This window comes from Poecilia reticulata, chromosome 6 (genome assembly GCF_904066995.2).
Source record: "Poecilia reticulata chromosome 6, P_reticulata-male-v2, whole genome shotgun sequence".
In the NCBI taxonomy this organism is placed as follows: domain Eukaryota; kingdom Metazoa; phylum Chordata; class Actinopteri; order Cyprinodontiformes; family Poeciliidae; genus Poecilia; species Poecilia reticulata.
Genome location: NC_088835.1, coordinates 14,868,572 through 14,891,366, shown reverse-complemented (window position 1 = coordinate 14,891,366; position 22,795 = coordinate 14,868,572). Strand labels below are relative to the sequence as shown.

At 40.9% G+C, this 22,795-nt stretch overlaps 1 protein-coding gene across 4 annotated transcripts in view; it reads left to right on the top strand.

The window, feature by feature from the left end:
* Window positions 1-22,795, top strand: part of srgap1a (SLIT-ROBO Rho GTPase activating protein 1a) — an 82,941-nt gene that overhangs the window by 50,661 nt on the left and 9,485 nt on the right. For 3 of the 4 annotated variants that reach the window (XM_008411652.3, XM_081608022.1, XM_008411655.3), the window contains exons 8-19: window positions 617-718; window positions 4,585-4,782; window positions 5,157-5,241; window positions 7,227-7,254; window positions 8,467-8,575; window positions 10,590-10,650; window positions 11,362-11,439; window positions 11,879-12,013; window positions 14,157-14,262; window positions 14,400-14,624; window positions 17,228-17,307; window positions 21,860-22,040. In XM_008411652.3, coding sequence (XP_008409874.2) covers window positions 617-718; window positions 4,585-4,782; window positions 5,157-5,241; window positions 7,227-7,254; window positions 8,467-8,575; window positions 10,590-10,650; window positions 11,362-11,439; window positions 11,879-12,013; window positions 14,157-14,262; window positions 14,400-14,624; window positions 17,228-17,307; window positions 21,860-22,040 — 1,388 coding nt within the window. Of the gene's footprint in view, window positions 1-616; window positions 719-4,584; window positions 4,783-5,156; window positions 5,242-7,226; window positions 7,255-8,466; window positions 8,576-9,234; window positions 9,269-10,589; window positions 10,651-11,361; window positions 11,440-11,878; window positions 12,014-14,156; window positions 14,263-14,399; window positions 14,625-17,227; window positions 17,308-21,859; window positions 22,041-22,795 lie in introns of all 4 variants that reach the window. The other variant, XM_008411653.3, reaches the window with a different exon arrangement.

Below are 22,795 nucleotides of genomic sequence, written 5' to 3'. Positions count from 1 at the left end.
TTTTCCCGCTCCCATCAATCGCATATTCCAGAAGATTTTCACTTGACTCAACCTTCAGCTACACGACGCAACGGAGCTGGAACATGTTAAACAAAAGCTAAAAACGGGACAATAACTAATAACCAGCAGCGTGCAAAATCAGAGATCTGGGAGGACTTTAAACTGGTATCAGTCTGGTTTACTTCAGACTCTAATTAGAGTTAATTAGTCTGGTTGGATCAGGCACAATGCCTATGAGCTCAGGGCCCGGTTGGATTTTTTAGGCCTGATCTAAACTCTAAGCTCATGAGAAACAATCTCAAACATAATGAAATGAGGTTTTAATAGTAGGTGTTACAATGCAGTTGTTTTTTTTATTATTGTGAACAGGCTGCAGCATCACGTTTTATAGGGCACTAAATTTCGCAAATCAAGCATTATTCCTTCCCCTGGACTTTAAGTAGCTCAACATGTGTTTGGAGTTTAATTGCCCGGATGCCACTTTGCTGATATCATGTCTGTTTGGTAGCTCTTCTACTGTGGCTGTCTGCCTTTCAGTTCGCTGAGGTTTGCTCTGTAATTAAAGAAGAATGTGGAAAAGATTTATTACTACATAAAGACGGGTTTTCTCTTCCAGGTGTGCCATATCACAGCACAACCGCCAGTCAATGGGGAGCTCATTCTCAGGTTCCAGCAGTTGCAGTCTCGACTGGCCACTCTGAAGATTGAGAATGAAGAGGTAAGACGGCGCCCTGCATTTTAAATAAATAATCCAGAAATGTATGGGGGCGTTATGAATACATCCCCTTTCTTTGACTTGACTTCTGTTGACTTGGATAAAAGAGGCTGAGAGCTTCAGAGAATTAAAGCTGCTAAAGAAAGTTTGTCTGACGCCAACCAGGTTGGAGGAGAAAATAATAGCTCTGAAGATTCAGGTTTAAGTGTTTGTCGCATATACATAAAACCCACAAGCTCATACTTACATTTTACGTATGTTCATCTATTTCATATATTAAAGATAGTTTTAAAGTCCTTTTCCTTTTTTGCTGCAAGAATTCACCACAGTGCTTTTATTTTCTGTTGCGTCTGTGTGAGAAAGCAACTCGACATATGCTGCTGAGCCAAAAGAACGGAGGCCGTGACTGCTCCTTCTTCTTCTTCACACTGTGCGCTCACACATATCCGCCTGACTGCTGCATTATGCCTGACCGGCTTCTCCTTTTTCAGGCGTCTGTTATTGCCCTCCATTTTTCTGTGTTTGTGCCCCTTTACTTTTTCTCGTACACAGAGGAAGCAGGAACACGTGGGTCAACTTCCATAACATCTTTCGCTGTTTCATATTTGGAGTCAACACTCAGATCTTCAGTGGTCCTGACACTTTCAAACCATATTGACTTATTAGGTCTGCATTTAGCTGCGTATCTCAAATTGCACCTTCTGTTCTGCGCCTGTCTTTGTCGTACTTAAAGTCTACCTGGTCTCGCTCGTTGCCTGCAGCAAGTTCTGCACAGTAACAACAAAATCAAAGTGCAAAAAAAAAAAAAAAAGCTTTGTATAGCCTTTGAGTTTTGATAGTTGTGGTGTGACACTTATGTTTAACATGAAGAGGAAGGACAAAGTTGTACATAGCATGTCGCCACAGGCAGTGACCAGCTTAGCAGAGTAATGTTGTGACTCTTCTGCATAAAAAAAAAACTTTGCCCCTGAAATTACAGGAAATGTCATTTGTTCACTCCCCAAATTAAATGTCATTTACTGCCACCATGATACACTGCACTCAGTTTCTGTATCTTCTTTATGTTATTTGCCCATAATTGAAAGAGAAAATGCTCAGTGTCAGCCCAGTTAAAGTTGCAGTGTTTGCAGGATTTCTGAGCACATGCAACACCTCCCGCCAGCCCCCACCTCAACCCAGTTTGTACATTTGAGTGTGTGGAAGCTGACAAGCTCCGGTTTGCTTCGTGTCCTTGTCTGCCTGCGGATGTCCTGGTGGGTCAGAATCTGAGGGCACTGCAGCCCCATGTACGGATCACCAGATGGCCTCTCTTCCTGGGCATGGTGTGCCAGATTCATCCTTGAAAAATGAACTCTCAAAGCACGGCGGCGACCTGCGCACTCCACTGTCAAACCTAAAAGAGAGAGTCTGTCGTTATTTGGACAGGAAAAGCTACAGGGCAGAGTTTTGTAGAAGTGCAGCTGCATCCTCAAAGCACTTTTGAGCTGGTGAAAGAAATCATGCTGAATAATTCACTGGTGGGTGGAGTGCAAAATGGGAAGTCTGACCCTGAATTTCAACTCAGCTGGGAGGAGCTCACTGTTAAAATCGCAATCAACCTTTTCCTACAGGGACAGTTTTGTTTTCTGCCCCCTAGTCCACCTTTTTTTGCTTTGTCAAATTTTTAGATTAAAAAATCTTCCAATTTACATTTCATTTACCTTAGTGTGGCCCAAATTTCACACTAATGTTGCTCTGGTGCCTGGTGTCCTCAACGCAGAACACAAGCCAACAGAGATGTTGTTCCTATGATTTTTCACACCAACTTCTGGTAATCTCATACCATCTCTTCTGAAGGGAGTGTTTATTTTTCATCCAGATAAATTTCAGGGAGACACATCAAAGCTGGTGTCTGCCTGTGTTCATAGCTTGATGATGAGCAGATTACACACTCACCGCAGGGTCTGTTGAAAGCTATCGGACTGCAGTCTGGCTGCAGAGATGTGTTGATAGATGCTGATGGGTTCCTTCTGACCTGGAGAGTCACATTTATTTAAAACGTCACAACTGGAAGTATTTCAGGTTTTGACAGCGCAAAAGTTATTTTTGGCTCCCAGAATGAAGTTTTGGAATAAACCACACTAATAATACGGAAGCTGAAATGTTGATAGTGAGTTTTTGGACATAGCTTAGCACAGAAAAATAAACTTGACTCCACGCATGGGGCTTTGTGTCAGGCTGTTGTACAGCTGCAGGGCTTGGTGGGCATATAGTCAGCGTGTCTCCGTGAGCTGTGTGGTAACTGAGCCCAGCAGTGAACATCGATAACTATTCGTCCACTGAATAATGAATAAACTCAACAGCTTTTTCACTGGGAGACATTCTCTTGCATGCATGGCTTCTGTTTTCATAATGACAGCTGGGCCTCTCTCCTCTGAAGGAAGGGGCCACCCGGGATGGGACTTGCCGGTGAGCAAGGGATCCCAAACACACTCGGTGTGTAACTAGTGACTGAATATCACAATGCTATATCACAATCACTTCTTTTGATTCTTTTCAAGTCAACTTTTTAGGAGTTTGGAGTCTGCTATCTTATTTCGTTTTTCTGTCATTACTCATGTTCCAACCTGTAGTTTGTTTCACCCGAATGACATGTTGGATAACACAGACTACATCCACACTGTGTGCTTGAAAACACGTTTCAGCACTGTAATCCATCACAGGAAGAAAAGACAGCCTTTTATTTTCAGGTGGGGTTGGGGGGTTCTTCTCACAGACAGACTTAAAGGTCAAATAGCTTGTGAAGAAACAAGCTGTAATTGTTTTGTCTGGATGAAGTCTAACTATTTACATCCCCAGTCTACCTTGTCCTTTAAATATCATCGAGGTCAGACCTGGTTAGCAGCACCTGAAAAACGGGGATTCTCTCTTTTGTGTTAAAGGTGACTGGGATCATTAAGAGGAACTTGGAAGGAAGTCGTCTTTTTGTTATCAGGGTCCCTTCAATCTGTGCAGCAAACAGAACTAAGATGGTCACAACCCTCTGTTTCCCGACAGGATATCTGCCTGTCAAGCGGTCAAAGAAGTATTTTCCTGGAGTTTTCCAGAGAGGTAGTTGTTTTTGTTCCTGCACCTTCCGGGCCTCTTTTCCTCTGCAGCTTTTCCGCATCAATGACTCATTCTCTTGTTATTTGTATATATATATATAATCAGTCAGAGTATGGTTTTGAACTTTTTTTTAAGGTAGAATAATTAAAGCATTATTAAAAAATTGTGGTTGTATTTCTACAAATTACTGCTTTATTGTTCTGATTGCGGTCTCTCTTTTTCTCACGCACTCTTTTGGTTATCAAACATTTGCTATTTGCAGGGCATTTACGGATGCACTTTCACTCTTTATTTGCTTGTCCCATAATCTTATGTCGCCACATGATGGAGCCAGTCATGGCCTGCAGCTCTTGGATAACTTAAACATGTTTTGTAGTGAATGGAGAAGGGTATGCTTGGCCAAAACCCTGATATTTTTATATGCTTCAGGAGAAGCAGCGTTGACAGGCTAGAGGCAGTTATGGAAATGAATCTCTGAAGGCTGCAAGTGGATGTACCATCTCCAGCCAGCACCGCTCACCTCCAGCCCCTCTGAGTGCATGCAAGCTGATTGCTTTGGCTGGCAGTCGTGTTCAGCAGCCTGCGGTTTTTTTTAAAGATTGTACATCTTGTCAGAAAGCAGCTGAATTTTTTAGTGTCATGAGATGGAGAGTGTTTTGGAGAGAGTAGGAGTAAAGTGCGATGGGGGTATGGCGACATTGTGATGATGAAGAGGCGATATCGGGCTTTTAAGCTGGTTTCTTTTTTGTCCTTTGATCACAGCTTCCTCTTCTGATCGGCAGGTGAAAAAGACATCAGAGGCCACTTTGACCACCATCCAGGATATGGTGACCATTGAAGACTACGATGTGTCCGAGTGCTTCCACCACAGCCGCTCCACAGAATCGGTCAAGTCCACCGTGTCCGAGACGTTCCTGAGCAAACCCAGCATCGCTAAGAGAAGAGCCAACCAGCAGGAAACGGAGCAGTTCTACTTCATGGTGAGCGGCAGAAAGAAAACATGAATATTTGATGTGTGTCTCATTTTGAAAAGAAATTAAAATGCATGTCAGAGAGGTTATAGCAAAATTGACCTCACGTCAAAGCTCTTACTTTCTCTTAAATGTGCTTATTTTTTTTACTTAGAAATTGATTATCTTTGGCAGAGGTCTTACTCTTCCTAAACATCTCTATAATGTGAAAGCAAACTGCTATCTTGGACTGGCTGGAAGATGGACATGTTCTGATAAAAGCTCTAAAAAGGCTTTTAGGATGTCCTTTGCCCTTGGCTGCCTTATCATTGATTGCTGTCTTGAGAGCTGGCTCTCCGGCTGGCACTCGGGGCGGCCGTGTAATTACTCTCGATTCTCCACAGAAATTCCGCGAGTTTCTGGAGGGCAGTAATCTCATCTCCAAACTGCAGGCCAAACACGACTTGCTGAAGAGGACACTCGGTGATGGTACGGTCAAAGTCCTTTTTTTGCCCTCCCCTGTGCTCATTCGTGCCCCGTTATTGTGCTTCCTCCAGTCTCTCCCATGAAAGCTTTAAATCTTTTCAGAGACACAAAATTTAGATCATTTCATTAGGGTTTTATTTGATAGACCAACAAAAGTGTGAATGTTGAAGAAGGAAAAAGTGCATTGTGTTCATATATTCAGCCTCCTTTTCTATGATACCCCCAAATAAAATCCACATAGTTCCATTTAAAAATAACCTAATTAGGACATAGTATCTAACAGTGTATAATAAAATCTCAGTGCAAATACAGCTGATTAGCAAAGCTCTCATAGGTTTGTGAGAACCAAAGAAAAACAGGGGGATACCTCAAGGTTGTAGTTGTGGGGAGGTTTAAAGCTGCTTTAGTCTACAAAAGACTAAATCTCACAGAACAATTTTAAAACCATTATCTAAAGATGAATCTACCAAGACATGGCTGACCCCCTCATCAGAAGCAGCCAAGAAGTCTACAGTAATTCTAGAGGAGCTGCTGAGAGCCAGGACCCGACCCAGACAGGACAAAGCAAACCTGTAAGGAAGCTGCACTGGTCAGCTGAAGCCATAAAATGTCACCTTTTGGGCAAAATGTAGTGTGGTAGAAGTCTGACGCTGCATATAGGCACCCCCACTGTGATGGTGGCAGCATCATGATATGAGGCTTCTTTTTTTCAACAGCAACATGGAAGCTAGCCAGTGTAGATGGTAACATGAATGGAGCTAAACACAAAACAATCCTAAAAAAAAAAAAATACTGCCAGACTCTAACAGACTGACCTTTTCATTATAAAGAGTTATGATGAAAAGGCTTTAGATCAAAGCATATCCATGTGTTAGACTGGCTCAGTCAAACTAAACCAAAATTCAACCAAAAGACTTGACACGACTTGAAAAGTGATTCTGCCTCAAATTTGACTCAACTTGAGCTATTTTTTCAAAGAACAATTGGAAAAAAAAATCTAAGTTTCTGCTTGCACAAAGTGGGTGGAGGCGTAAACCAATTAGACTAAGTACAATAAAATGTTTAGTCAGAGGGACTGAAAGTAAATAATGAAGCCCGCACTTTTCAGATTTTTATCTTCCTCCTTCCACTTGACAATCATGCTTTACTTTTCGTTGATCTATTACATGAAATTCTCCACCAAACTTTAAGTTGTCCTAATTTTAGTCTTTTCTCTTGCAAACTCCTTTATTTTACTCCCCCCCACTTATTCTTGAAGAATGTGCTGATAGAAATCTGGGTTTTGGTCATTCAAGCCACAACTGACAGGGATTTTCAATTTGCGTTATCCGACTTACTGACTTTGCTCCCCACTTAAGACTGCCGTGTACTAGACGGCCAGCGCTCACTGAGTCGGGCTCTCATTGTTCCCCTTTGGTGGGATCTCAGTCAGTAACTGTCGGTGCCTGTGGTGACCTTCACTCCTGGTGGTCTCTGTAAAATTGCCCACTTAATGAGCAGCAAAGCCGTGACTGAGCAACGAAGAAAATAGCCTGCTGTTTCTGACACATGCTACTTCATCATCCTGTTGTCACGGAGCTGAAGGACAGCATGAGTCACTCAAACACAGCAGCAGGTTTTATGCTGCTCATAAAATTTAAGCATCTTCTGATCATTAATGTTAAGGTAGATGTTTTCCTTCTAATCTTATTTTACTAGTCAAACCAAATGTCCGCATGCCCTGGCTCTTTAATCCATTAAACTTGCAATGTAGCTTTTTGTGTCGACTGCGAGCACGTGAGAGCATAAAAGCAAACATGGTCCTGTGTTGAGGATTTATTTTAGCTGTTCAAGGGGCCAACGGTAGTAGACAGATGGCAGGCTTCAAACGCTTCACTAACCGTGTGCACATTTCACCGCCGGGACACCCGAGACAGGTCCTGGCATGTGCACCAACTCCAACTTTATACATCTTCTCTGTTATTTTTTCGTCTCTCCTTTTGCTGCAGGCCATCGAGCTGACTACATGACCACAAGGTAAAACACACACACGCACACACACACGCAAACACTGCCACATGCAAACACATCTGCTACTGTTCATGTTGAAAGTAGGTGGAGTCTTCAGAACCAACGCTTTCAAACGCTTGTGAGGCTTTTCACAGCTTCAGTGCAAGGATGATGAAATTCTGCAGTTCAATTCTCGATTGTTGGGGAATTGACAGTCATTTTAGAGCCGACGTTTACAAATGTGGAATTAACGGATCGTATTTAAAACAGCAGCAGCAACGGTTAAAGTGCATCTCCCCTCAAAGACCAGCTCTTCATAAGGGTCTTACAAACAGAAGTAGTACGAGAAGGAAACCTTTGCAGGCAATTGTTGCCTTACTGCATTTAAAATCCAATTTTCAATCATGTAAGGCACAACTTACAGCACATTCCTCCCATTTTGGCACTGGAATGTAAAGTAATATTTTAAATTACTTTATTTGTTTTGATATATTCATTTCAAATATTTATTTAGTTAGTAGATTGTGGCATTTCCCCCCCTTAAAATCAAATCCACCAGCCTCAGGTTTGAATCCTGTTACATTTTCTGTAGCTTGAAACTGGTGAAGAGAGCTGTGTGGGGACCTTGTATTTTGACCAAAGCGTGGCACGAGGTGTCGGTAAGAACTTAAATGTGTCTGCAAGTGGACAGAACTTCCAGCTCAACATTCTTGTCCAAGAAAACCTTTTATAGCAACAACCATAAGACCAAATAAAAAATTTAAAAAATCTTCAGATTTCATCTTTTGGTCTGACATTTAAGAGTTTTCCTGGCCCTTGCAGTTTTGTTGCTGTGAATAGGAAGCAGAGCTGAAAACATGAGGACCTGGGATGCTTCAGGTGGCGAGAAGCCAAACTGCACGATGCCTCTCACACCAACACACACGTCCTCACAGCGCAGCAGAGGCTGTTCCCAGCAGAGTCTGTCATGAGATGGATGCTGACACATGCGATGCTCCCAGCAGCTCTGACATTTCAGTGGCCTGAGATATCTTGCGGGAAAAAAAGTGAATAGTTGTAAGAGGTTTTCATTAACCTCTTGTCTGTTATGTGCAGTAAAAGGGATTTAAAGATTATTTAGCTTAAACTTCAAGGTTTCGGCGGACATGAAACGGTTTGAAGAAGCAGTACACCATGTGCAAGCCTTTTGAAATGAACTGAGTTGTTTGTTTATTCTAATGCATTCTTTGTATTCTACAGTAGACATCCCAATGGGCTGTACAAAACCCTCACAGGCCCCCGGCGGCCTAGACCCCGCTCTTGTTTCAATGTTAAACTATTTAACGGAAATTTGGAGTCATTTATCAAGGTACAGATTTAACATCTGCTGGGTGGCTTTTGTTCTCCGCCTATTCTTTCCATTGCTTTATTTTCCACTCTGGCTTTCTGACCGTTTTGGTGGGCTCCCCCGAAGCATCTCGGCTTTGATTTATTGTTAACCAACAACAGATTTCTGCTAAGATGGATTCTGGAAGCCGTCAGCATGAGTCATTGAGCTCTGGCGCTCTGCCTCTGGGATGCAGGGTGGCATTGATAGATTTGAAGGGTCGCAGGAGGGAAGCAGCAGCAGCAGTTGGTGGGCTAAATATTTGTGTCCGTCAGCTCCCCGGGCTTCCTGCTGAGCTGGCACGTCTGAGCCGCTCTGGCAGAGATTTTCTCCCCTCAGCCAGTGGAAACAGCAGGGTAAATGGCAGTCGGGGGGTGTGGGGGCAGATGCCAGGCCGATAAGGTGGGCTGCCTCTCTCCTCCAATCCCCCCGTTGCCTCTGGCTAGTGGGTCCATGCCCAACACTGCCTGGTCCTTTTCAGATCACAAAGTCTTTGTAGGTTTGATAACAGCACAGGGTGGAGTGACGGTGCTATTATGCTATAAGTTTAGGTGGGCAGCTGGTGCGGTTCTAACCTGGGTCTTTCTTTTTTTCTCTTTACTTCTGGTTTCTTCTTTGCCTCTACTGATTCTCCTCTTTAGCCGCGGACGCAGGAACTCACATACTCGACATCAGGTAGACTCCGAAGCGGTTTCGGAAGCTTGTGCTTCTTGCCTTTGCTCATTCCTTTAGCATAATGGATATTTCATTATGTATTCTTCTAAATAAAACCTTTCGACAGACTGAGTTGAAGACTTTCTCCTCCGAAAGATAATCTGACACACACCCACATCGACATTTCGTCAGTGATCCCACTTTCACATGTCAAAAAAAGGCATGCTGCTACAGAGTGCAGCTGCATCCTGGTCAGTGCATCAACTCAACTGAAATTAGTGTAATCAATATTGGCATGGTTGTTCTGTTTGGACCCACTGTGTACCCCTGAGGGCTGTAAACAAATCCACTGTATGATTATAAAGGATTCAGAGTCTGTGACCGTCATTGTATCACAAAATCAGAACGAAAGGCAATCCATGTCTACATCTATGAAACTGCTGGGTTTTGACTTTTAGTCCTTCCCTGGCTGCCATATTGTGTAGTTCTTTAGATATACTCTTAACAAATAGCACCTCAAAACATCCTTACCATGGCTTTTAATGCAATATCTTAACTTGGAATCCACCACATTCTCAAATTGTTTACAAGTAAAATAAATATAAGTACAGAAAACAAACTTATAAGGAAGGAAGCTTGGTATCATCCAGTCAACATTTTCCTTCTTTAGTACCAATTAGCATTGAAAGAGAAGGAAAAGTATCCCTAATTTTAAGGTAAACATCTTATTTTACCTCGTAATCAAGAAGATCAAAAATCTTAATTGTGAAAATTTCACGTCTAGAGTTTTACAAATTAAATGTAAATATATTTTCCATACAAATATTAAACATCTGAAATTATACCGGCCTTTCAAAAGCGCAGTCTGCACCTCTGTTTCCGTGACAGTTGGCCATTTATGAAAGTGGGCATGAATAAACAAATTGATGACATCAACTCAGTCTGTTTTCAGGTTCTCAGAAATCGGCTTTCCCTTTCTGCCCAAACTTTTCTGACCTTGTGTGTTGCATACTTACACAATGGTAGACCCTTCTACCCTTGTGTAGACCACTACCTGTTAGAGCCCTACCAATATCATGAGTCAACTGGAAGATACATAAGAATAAGTAAAAAAAAAAAAAAAAAACTCTACGTTTGTATTTGGTTTTTGTCTGTTAATTTAATTAATTGAAATGTACAGATAATGCTAGACATCAGGTTCCCATATCTTTTATTGATATTTATGTTATTGCTACACATTGGTATGCCTCTAACATGTATTCATGTGACTTAAAGAACATGTTTACTGGACTTTTAGAAAAAAAAATAAAACCCTGATGATTTGTTTACTCTTCTCCCGAAGGATTCTGGACAAGCTATCCCCAGAGTGGTTGAAAGTTGTATTCGCTACATAAATCTATATGGTGAGTCACTCATCTGATCTGCTATTGATTCTCTAATGGTAGCGCTGAATGACACTCAGCATTCGAGCAGATGATGTGGCTTTTTAAAATCCACTTCAAGTCACAGTTCTGGGAAAATACAGATTCACTCTTGTTTTCTGCAGTTTTCACTCGGCCTCCCAGATATACTGTGAAGCTTTCAGCTTATGGGAGCTGTGAACAAGGGGCTAATATAAAAGTCTTTAATTAAGATTAGTACCAGCTCTCAGAGTTTTGAGTTAAAGCTTTTGGAGATGCCTAGTTTGTGACGAAGGAATTTGAAAGGATGCAAACGGCAAACTAATTTTTGCTTTCTCTCGACTCTTGACCTCTCCCCTCATTAAATCCTAATCCCAGCTGGAAGACACTTGAGGAAAACATGATTGCAGTCTCCTCGACTCATTACTGTCTTTAATTAGCAAAGTGAAGGGGCTTAGCGAGGAGGTTGTGCTTTTTACGACCAGCTAAGAAAACCGTTTTAGTCGAGAGGGTTTTTTTGTGTGTGTGTGTGTGTGTGTGTGTGTGTGTGTGTGTGTGTGTGTGTGTGTGTGTGTGTGTGTGTGTGTGTGTGTGTGTGTGGGCGTGTGTGGGCGTGTGTGTGTGTGTGTGTGTGTCTGTGTTGTATGTTCATTAAGGTCGACTTAGAAACTAAGTCTGTTCTAACTTTGCCTTTTTATGTCTTTGGCTCTGAAGGCCTCCAGCATCAAGGGATCTTTCGTGTGTCTGGATCCCAGCTGGAGGTCAACGACATCAAGAACTCTTTTGAGAGAGGTGAACAACTTCAGCTACTGAATTATCATGAATTACATTTTATCCATTTTCTTTGAATACATGTGAGATTCTCTGATTATTTAAAGCAAAATCCTAACTATATATATATATATATATATATTTTATATTTTTTATTTTTTTTTCCATAAATAAATATTTGTCCACTTCCCTCTCTTGTCTGTCATTAAAAATGTCCCAAAACTTGGCCGCTATGATCCGTGTCAGGTGTGGCCAGCTACTGCAGTTAGACTCTGATCCTTTAGACCGAACGCGTTATTGAACTGCAGAGTCTGAATTTATGACACTCTAAATTTAACAGCCACCAAACAAAGCATTTGAACAAATATATTGTCCTAATTGCCACACACAAATATTGCCAAGACTATATATTTGTGTTATGATGTGCTGCCCTGCTGATGTTTCTGTTATTGCGTTTTAGGAAACGACCCTCTTACAGATGATGAGGATAATCATGACATCAATTCGGTGGCTGGTGTTCTCAAGCTCTACTTCCGTGGTCTGGAGAACCCTCTTTTCCCCAAAGAGAGATTTAACGACCTGCTGTCATGCATCAGTAGGTTCACATTTTGCATCCGTATTGCTTCTGTGATGTTTTTTTTTTTTTTTACATCTTTTTTTTTTAATAAAAATATTGTGGATGTTGGATAGGGATTCCACAAGTTTTTCTCTTCCTTACCAGCTGTAAAAGATGATTCTCTCAGGATAAAAAAACTGTTTTCAAATTGCATCTTAAATTATAAAGGAAACAAAACTGTCCAAAGCAACCTGACCTTATGTGGAAAAAGCTTCTCATTTGCGATATTTTTTCCATAACTAGAAAATTTAGATTTATCTTTAAACGAGTAGATTCATTTACTTTACTTCGCATTGAGAAAAATATTACTATTTCCATGTTTAAAAAAAAATACTCCCAATGAAATAATATACAGTAACAATGATTTTTACTTTGGAAAATATTTTGTATCAAATTTATTTATTTATTTTAATTTTGATACAAAGATATCAGCAAAATAAATTGAAAACCCCATTTTGCAGAATATTATACTTGTTTGCCATTTCACTTGGACTGGATTCATATAGCGCTTTTCTGCTAATATGAACAATGAACAAACAACTTTTAAACTATTCTTCCCTGACTGTAGTCTTCATAGATAAGAAGCTGATAGTGCTTTCTTAATTAATCAATGAACTTTCCTGAAGTTAGCCTCATGCCACTTGTAGCTTGATAACTGTATCTTTAAACACCCATCATCATATTAAGGGTTATGGGTTGTGTTGGTTAAATTTCAACACCATTTCTGCTTTTGGTGCCAAGAAATGTGAGGTAAAAGTGTATTTAGCCTTCGTTGATACCCGTGGCTATGCCAGACATGAATATAATTTTAGAGTCACTCTGAGCGATATTATGGCTCGTTTTTCCATGCTTCACATGTGGGGAGCTTTGTTTCTCCCGGAGAACAATTGAATTCCCACAAAATCATGTGCTCACGCTTGCTGTGGTGCCTTGTGGGGATTGTGTTGAGGGACAATCATGTGCACTCTGTGTTTTCAAGCTTTTAAATCTTTTGAGTATTTGTGTGGTGAAATGAAGATGATGAAGTGTTGGATGTTTTCCTGGTTCTGCCATCATGTAGTTATTCTGGATGAGTGATGGGGGATTCCCTGTTTACTCTCCAGTGATTGCAGTCTGAACTGCAGGCCCAACAGACTCTGTAGTAAAATAACTTTTCCCATTTCGAGAGGCTCACATCTGACGAGATTTTCCATTTACCTGCTCTGTTTTTTTCATCACCAAATGCTGCTTGTGATGGATTTGTAATCTTCAGCCAGGATGTTTTGTCCAGAGGTACTCTGCTTGAGATGTATTTGTCCCAGTGACGAGGCCTACGTCGAAGTAGACCTCTAACTATTATCTTCTGTCGTCTGGAGAACCACACAGAGACCTAGTTAGGTATTCATGAAAAATGAAACGCATCACAAATATTCCAGAAGCCCAAATCCCAGATGACACAGAGAGGCTGGAGGATGACGCGGCTATTTTTAGCAGGCTGGCACAGCCTCAGCCTCTCCAAGTGAAACATGCAGGCTGCCTCAGGTGAAACAAATGATATGCCGATGGAAGACACAAGTGCCGGCTTTGTCTCGCTTGTCTCAGAAGTGCTCTGGCAGAAAAAGTTTCAGTGTTTGGTCTTTAAATAAAGGTATGTTTGTAAAGTTTACTGCAGAGTTGTTCCTCTCTTTCTGGGTTGTTCTCAACCCTCAACTGTGCTGTTTTCATGTGGCGCAGGAGAAACGGTTTGTCATCCTGGCTGTCGTCAGTGAACAGTTTAAACTTCCTGCACTCCTTCCTTTTCCTGTGAAATATGAGGAGTTGGATGTCATTAACACGGAGGTGCCACATTTCAGATATACAGATGTAGACCTTAAAAAACATGCATGCTCCATGTTTCACAATGTTATCACGTTTGTTCATCCCCAAGGTATGTAACTTCTACTTTGTCAAATATATTTCAACACAGTACTTTGACAGAACATTAAAACAATTATTGACCCAAAAGTAAACCCCACATGGAAAGAAATAACCTCGACGAATCTGCCATTGCAAGGAATGTGTAGGGATAAGCCCCCCAAGTTCACTCCCTAGACTGAGATGAAGGTGTTTTCATTAATTGTGTGTCTCTGTTTTTCTGTTTTAGGAATAGACAACTTGTATGAGAGAGCGTTATACATCCGAAAGATCCTCCTAACCATTCCCAGATCGGTTCTCATTGTGATGCGTTACCTCTTTGCCTTTCTCAACCAGTGAGTCTGCACACTTAGTTAAATTAATCCTAGATCTCAAAGCTTGTCCTCTGTTTATCGAGGTTTGTTTGAAGTTTTTTGCTACAGGGACGTTTCTTTGGAAAACATTTTTTTCAATTCCTTGCGTCTCCTTCCAGTCTGTCCCAGTACAGCGATGAGAACATGATGGACCCGTACAACCTGGCCATATGTTTTGGTCCCACACTAATGCCGACTCCAGACACCCAAGACCAGGTCTCCTGCCAGGCTCATGTGAATGAGATCATCAAGACCATCATCATCCACCATGAGACCATTTTCCCTGATGCCAAAGAACTGGAGGGGCCCATCTACGAGAAGTGCATGGCCGGCGGCGACTACTGGTAGGGAACATAAAGAATGTCCTATAGTACTTTGTAAAAGTATTAGCACCTCATTAAATTTTAAACTTTACAACGTGAAAACTTAAATTTGTTTTTCTGGGGTTTTACTTGATAAACAAACAAGTAGTAGGTAAAAGATATATGGTTTCCATGTATTTTTTATTCAATTGAATCTTGAAAACTGTGGGGTGAATTTATATCTAGCTCTCTTTACTCTGGTTCTCCGAAATAGAAACCAGTTCAACTTTTTGCTCTTAAATGTCAACTAACTAGTAAATAGAGAACATCTGTAATTTAATGTTATTTCAAGTCGGTCTAAATCAGGGGTGGGCAATCCTGGTCCTCGAAGGCCGGTGTCCTGCAACTCTTAGATGTCTCCCTGGTCCAACACACTTGAATCCAACAGCTGAATCACCTCCTAAGTGCAGTCAGGTTCTCCAGAGTCCTGCTAACGACCTCATTATTTGACTCAGGTGTGTTGAAGTTTAGACACATCCAAAAGTTTCAGGAGACGGGCCCTCGAGGCCTGGAGTTGCCCACCCCTGGTCTAAAATCCTGCTGTTCAGAGATTGTTAGAGATCATTAAAAAACTAGCAGCACCATGAAGACCAAGGGACACAGCAGATGTTTGAGGAATTAAGTTAAAGCAAGTTAGCTTATAAAACAATCTACAAGGGTTTGAACATCTTACAGAGAACCATGATCAATCCATCTGAAAATAAAAACAGAAAGGCACATCTACGGACCCTCCAAAACAATGCCATTCACCTAAACTGACAGACCAGGCAAGAAGAGCACTAACCAAAGGAGCTGTCAAAAGGCCTGTAGTTTCTCTGGAGGAGCTGCAGAACTCCACAGGTCATGTTTAGGTTACTTAGGTTACTTTATGAATGCTAACAACACACTTTGTTGTGTGTAGCTACTAGAAGAACCAATTGCTACAATTTATCCAAACAAATAAGTCTTGCTTGAACCCAATTACTAAGAAGGTTTTTTAAAAGTATCTTGAGCAGTACAACAGTTGCATCATCTAACCCTCTATTAGGACTGTATGAGAGTTGAAAAGGGTCCAAAACCTTTTTGCTGATCAGGTTCTAATACAGCCAGAGCAACAATGACATGATTTTGAGCAAACAGTTGTCATCTATTGAAATGGTGCAGTCCAACTCCAGACCTCACTTGTTGCTCTTCCTCTCCATCTAGTCTGGGTGAGCTTGAGCTCTCAGGCAAGAAAGAAAGGGGGGGGGAAATGTCCATCTCCAGATGTGCAAAGCAGAGAAACATACTCCAAATTGCTTGCAGCTGTAATTGCACCAAAAGGTGATTCCACATTGGATTGACCCAGTGGGGGGTTGAATACAAATGAACACCAACTTTTTCCTTTCTGGGTTTTTTTTTTTTGCGAAAAATCTTGAAAACCCTGCATAGTTTTGCTTTCATTTGATAATTATGCACTAATTTTGTTTTGGTCTATTAAATAAAACATGAAAAGGTACAAGTAGTACAACGCTTTGGCAAAGCACTACATGCTCAGTATAATAGCAAATATTGAATGCACGGTTGCATCTCTGTTTTTAAATCCAAGTTAAAGTGTAACTACCAGGATTTCTTGTCGCAACCGTCTGTAGCTCGAGTCATGGCTTATGTATCATCAAAGGCAAAGGTGCAAAAACATCCCAATGAAGTCACTGCATGCAGCTGCACTGAGTTCCCAAAGGAGTCTGACAGGTGGTGGTGGTTTTCTCATTTCTGCTTTGTTATTGTCAACAGGGCACAGGCTTTGACTAAACACGAGAGGTCCGTCTAAACACATAGGTATGCTCGCAATACTTCAGCTGCCTGTGCGGTTCATACGTGTAATTATGCACACCAGTTAGCTGAGGCTGTAGAACATGACAAGGTAGCACCTTCATCAACGGTGACTCCCCACGGACTTCTCTATAAACGAGACAGACCGAAGCAATCACTTAAATTGCTGGGGTAAAACAGCAATGATTAGTCCAAAACGCAGCACAAGCTGCAGTCAGACAGGTCACACTTATTAGGGCTCCTTTCCAGACCCACATCTGTAAGCAGAGCTTATATCTTGTTTCTTCCTGTCTTTATCTGCCTCTGTTGAGGCTGACAGGGATTTATCCCTGACTAGAACTAATCACCCGTCTCAGAACTGCCATGTCCCACGGTAGTGCCTACCAAGCCCTTGGGAGATTTGTCGTCTTGGCAGCTTCGCCGCCCTTTCTTGCTGGAGAGGAGGTGGAGGGGACTCTTAGTTCCTGGCAGAGGTAATCTGTGGAGAGAGGGGCGTGGGGCATTACTGCCAGCACTCACAGCCCGGTGCCAAAAGAAGAGCTTTTAAGAAAAGGTCCAACCACTGATGGAGATTATGAGACTTTCAAAGAAATGTGATAACGATAGTTGCTGAAACGGCTTCTGTGTTTAATTAGCCATCGTTGCACTTGCAAAGTTACTCTGGAAACTTTTGAAGGGGAAACATTTATTCGTAAAGATGTAGAATAACACAAGGAAAGAAACGTGTTTGGAGAAGAGCTTTGACCTCTGCGGTGGCTCATGGTTTGTATGTTGTTGTTTCTTTTTGCCCACAGTGAGAGTCCCTACAGCGAGCACGGGGCACTGGAAGAGGTGGACAATGAGGGAGGGACAGAGACGCACACCAGTGAGGACGGTGGGTGACAATAAAACCCATTATTTGTGCATAAGCAAAATAGTCTGCCAAAGTCTGTCTTTATATAGTGTTGTCTTCTTTAAAACTCATAATCCATTGAACACAGTAATTCTGTTTGACGACTGCCACACAAATTTACATGAAAAAGAGAAAAGAGTATGATTTTAGCGAGCTGTATGTTCATATCCTTAGTCCAGATCTTTCCTCCCTGTTGTGGTATTTTCAGGGTTAACCTCAGCTCTCGTGAGCTCTGGCTGGTTAATCCTCCCTTTCAGGCCCTTTAAATACATTAATCTTGAATGGCTAGAGTACTGGGCTCAGAGTGATGGACATCTATTTATATTGTAATTTTTCTGCTTCTTCTGTGGGACCACAGGACATCTCCACATTCCTACATTATAAAACCCATAGTGGTCTGGATCCTCTCTACTCTTTGACGTTCCTTAAGGGTCTCTTTCTGGATAGATGCTAATTTGTCAGATGCTAATTTGTCAAATGCATTGTGTGCAAAAACTGTCAGTGTGAAGGGTCTTGTTGGATTTTTTATGAAGTCTTTTACAGGTTATTCCACTCAGCTGCAGAGCTATTCTAAGAACACAAGTACGTGAAAGATATTTACCCAGAAGAGATTTATTTAAGGAAACCATGCTGGAGCATCTAAATAAAAAATGGAGTGAGTCTCTTCTTTCTCTGCACCAGAGAAAATGGAGTATTATCTTCATGGAGGACTTTGCATTTTTGCCTTTGCTTTTCAGGTGCTTAACATATAACCGGAAGCCAAGAACGAGGAAATGTAGGGGGGGAAAACGGGACTTTGAGGAGAAAAAAACTGAACAGTCAAGCAAATTGCAGAAAGGAAAAGGCAGAGAAAATGTTATAGAACATACACACATCTTGATACCATAAAATTATGTTAAAAGTTCTCCACAGGCCTCAACTTCCCTGTAGTGTTTACATAAATGTACAGCATTGATCCTACTCCTTTTTTGCTAAGAAGGTCCTGAGTTACAGTTCATTAATTCCTTTGACTCCTTATCTGCAATCAATGGGAAACAGACCTCCTGAAGGTATGCTTTCTGTTTTTAACATGTTGAATTAAAGCCGTTAGTCACAACGCTGACTCAACGTCTTTTCTTTCTCCTTTTAAAATTTGTAGATAAGGTGATGAGAATATTTTTTCGAAACAATGAAAAATTATCGGTGCACTTCAAAGAGCAAGTGAAACAGTTGTCACCGCTGCATTTCTGTGTAATTTTTAGAGGCGGACCATTTATTCACTGCGCAGCATATGGGTTGTTTTTATAGTTGTACTCACTCTGCCAAGTGGATGAATAATTTCAGGCTTAACTGTATTAGAAGTTTACAGTGGAATCAGTCATGGTCACAATATCTACGTTTCCAATATAGAAATTGCAAGGACTGCTTGGTATTTGGTAGGATATTAAATGTAATGCTAATTCTGCATTCTAGTGCTAAATCTGGCCAAACAGATGGACTTAATGACTTCATCCAATGTATATTTAAGTGGCTGAGATAAAAATCCTCGTAAAGAGCCATTGGGAGAAATTAAAGTTTAGGTATTTTTATTTTGTACATAACGTATAATAAAAATATTCAAGAATATATCTTTAAATAAAATAAAATGTACATTGGACATTTATAACCAGCTTTAAATAGGTTCTTTGCACTCTAGCTGGACAGGTATGAGAGCTTCTGATGATCATCTTTGTGACATAATACCATCCTGCTTTATATCCTCCAAAATATCCCGCTGTATTTCTCTTTCTCAGAACAATATCTGCAGTAATGACTAGACTTTGTAACACTTTTTCTCAAACTTGACTGTCTAAACGTTGTACATTGAGAGTCAGCAGAGGAAAGTGTAATGTCAGCAATAAATCTGAGGCTGTTTCTTGTCTGCATGGAAAAATATTATTTGAATAAACCGTATCAGTTCAGTATATATTAAACTTTTTATATTATTTAAAATGATCGTAAAAAAAAAAATTTGAGCAAAAGCCTCTTGATATTTGTAATGGCATAAATATAACACTTAATTTGATACACATAGAGCATATGCCCAGTACATTAATAAATGTTTTTGTTTTTTTGCTTTTAAGTTATTTCCTTTAAGGCTTAAGTTATTTCCTTTAAGGCCTTTAAGCTTCAGGTAATTGCAAATTAAAGGTTTGTCCCTTTTTCTCCTAAACTAAAAAATGAAATTAAAGTCTCTACATATACCTTTATGGCCATTTTCTTGAGATTTACTCTTTCTCTCATTAACTTGGATTCCCTCCGGTAGATTTTTTTTTGCTGGGTCAGTCAACAACATTACCAGACGCCTCACTTGGCTCAGCACTTTTCACAGTTTGCAACACAGGAAATTTCTGGTAAGCTTTATAGCCTCGTACGTCATGGGCAAAGGTTAGCAATTGGGTAAAATTTAAAACCTCAACAGAGTCCACGCCTCCAGGAAGCAATCATTGCTCAAGAGTCAAGAGTCCAGATCCTCTGTATGAAGCAAAGTTATAATTGTTATAATTTCAATACAGACCAAAATCTCTGTTTTTTTACCAGATTACTAGTTAACCCAACAAACTTTAAAATTACAACATTAAGATTGTTGGTTTTACACTAAAAATGATGAACACAAGCTTTACAATAAACAGACTAAATTGCTGCCTGTGTGGCAAACGATTAACCTGACGTAATGAAGTGTAAATGTTTCATGTGACATGGCTTTCACCAAGGGAATTTTTCAGAATGACACCTCTGGGTCGCCGTCATTGCATTGATGTTCTGTTTGCCGGTAAAAATCATTGCAAGGTCAGGGATGAACTAACTGGCACATTGATTATACATCACTTTGCAGAAATACATTAGGATGTCCTTGTTGTCTGCTGCCCCCACAGGCTTACAGTTCAGATTGGATTACATGTGTAAATGAAAATTTATGTTTCTGAACAGAGTTTAAGTTTTCCACCTCATCATCTTTCCCACTTCTCTGTTTACAGCAGGATGCCACTACGCAGAACTACTAAGGGTTCAGAATTTTTTTTTTCATGTATTATGAATATATTTGAACCTTGTTCTGTTGGCCTGATCGTAAACGCATCCCACTTACAGCTTGTGCTGCCCTGTCTCTGTCGTACGAACAATGCACCAGAGGAAGACGCAGAGACAGCGCTCCACTGGTTTGTGGAAGATATCTGACAATCCTCAAACCCTCTCCGTCAAAGGTCTCAGCTCTCCACTTTCAAGCGTGTGGATATTTATCTACAGAGCTACCTCTGATTTTATAATCAAGCAGAAGAGAATTCAGCGTCAGTGAAAGGGCCTCTAACCACACTGACAATTGAGTTTTCCACTTTGAGTTTCAGCCACGTCACTGCAGCGCAAAAAAAAAAATCTTAATATTTGTGCATCAGATTAGGATGGAAGTGAATACTGAAAGGAGTGACACATGAGGAGTGTGGCGGAGAGGGGAAGTCTCTTTGTGGATCATGCCGCCTGCTGTCAGCTTTATTAACAGCTTTGTCCGCTGTGGTGCAGCCCAATTAATTCAGACAGTAAATTCTGACTTGTCACTTTTTCTGGAGCCACATCACGTCCGTCTTGTCAATACTGGCAATCCTCTTGTGCAAGGACGGTGTGGAAGTTAAAGGTTAAAAGGAAAGAAGCTGAATTTTAACAAGTGAGATTGAAAAGGGGGAAGCCACGGTCATATGTTACATTTTTCATCCAGAAGCTAATCTGGAAATTCCACTCAAGTTTGTAGAAAAAGACATGTCATAATGGCATCTTACAAGTGAGTCAAGTTTAAGCCATTTACTCTGTTCTCTTTCTCCCAGTGTATATATAGATGGAATCTGTGTTAGGTTGAGGCTTTTTCTTTCCAGGGACCCCCTGTCTGACATGAAGTGAGAGAGTGCTGCGAGGAGAGCAGAGGTAGGAGTGCGGGAGAAATAAAGTTGCTATTTTTAGATACGTGTTGCCGGAGTGCTTGCATAGGGGCTCAGAGGAGGGAACCTTTGAATACAAAACACTACTGAAGACACTAACGTTAGAGCTTAACGTTAAGAGTTTGCAGGTGAAGTCAAAGATGGTAACAAATGTAGTGGTTAGTACTGTTCAGAAATATTTTATTTTATTCAACTGAACCAGAGCTGTGCTTCTGCAGTAAATGAGCAGTTATAAACCTTGTTTAATGACCCATCCTGTGTCTGACATGCCCCATAGTCATATAGATCTCCACACAAAACTTTCTATATATATCCTGCTGAAGTGCCTCTGGGTCTTTTGGTGTTGTGGTCCAGTGGAGTTGGGTTACTATTGACTACAGCTGAAATAACCAACCAGATCAGCACTCGTGAACACAGTGTGCTAGAGCTGTGTATTAGCATTTAACCAAATGTACTTTGAATTTTGTTGTCTACAGCAAAACACACGTATCAATCTCTGCAAATGTCCACATGGAGGATTTTGGTCATCTCTCCAAGATGTATGCCACGTTTGAGATGCCTGACCCGTGTAATCCTCTTCCTGTTGACAGAGGGCGAGCCGATTGAGGCCATTGCCAAGTTCGACTACGTTGGGCGCTCCTCTAGGGAGTTATCCTTCAAGAAGGGCGCCTCTCTGCTGCTTTACCAACGAGCGTCTGAAGATTGGTGGGAGGGACGACACAACGGGATTGACGGCCTGGTACCACACCAGTACATCGTAGTTCAGGATATGTAAGTGACTTAAATCAACTTATTTAGGATGATTGTATGAAATGTGTGCACACATACACTCACCAGAACACCTGTTGGACTTCTAGTTATGAAACTATTCCTTAAATGGCCACTTGTTACAACTAAGGTATGTGAAATATCTTTTCTGAATGGACAACAGGTCAAATATTGAAGCAGGTGGGCTGCAGGAGCACAAGACCACACCTGGATACCTGTTCTGCAAGCTGAGAACAGGAAACTGAGTCAACAGTTTGCATAGGCTAACAAAAGTAGACAATTACAAATTGGAAAAGCATTGACTGATTCTCTACATTAGTTGTTTGGCTGTAGGATCAGAATTTGGCATAAGAATTTGCCATCCTGCCTGGTCTCAATGATTCAGGTTGTCATTGGTGATGTAATGGTATGGAGAATTTTCTTGACACACATTGAGCCTCTTGTTTCCCAGTTGAGCCTGTTGTTGCTGACCATTCCCTTTTCCTTATGTTCTGTACCCATCTTCTACTGCAGCAGGGTAATGCAACATCACAAATCATCTATATTAATAATAAGCTAACTGAACACCAATCTGTAAACTTGCTAGCTATCGCATGTGATTATAGGTTAAAAAAAAAAAAAAAACCCTGTTCGTTAAATTTGCCACATAGTATCCAACAGTTATTGCATTCCAAATATTCCTTTGCAATATTAATATTACAATATGGGGTATATTAATGATATATTTTGCAGTCCTGAAAAACTTTTGGTGTTTCGAC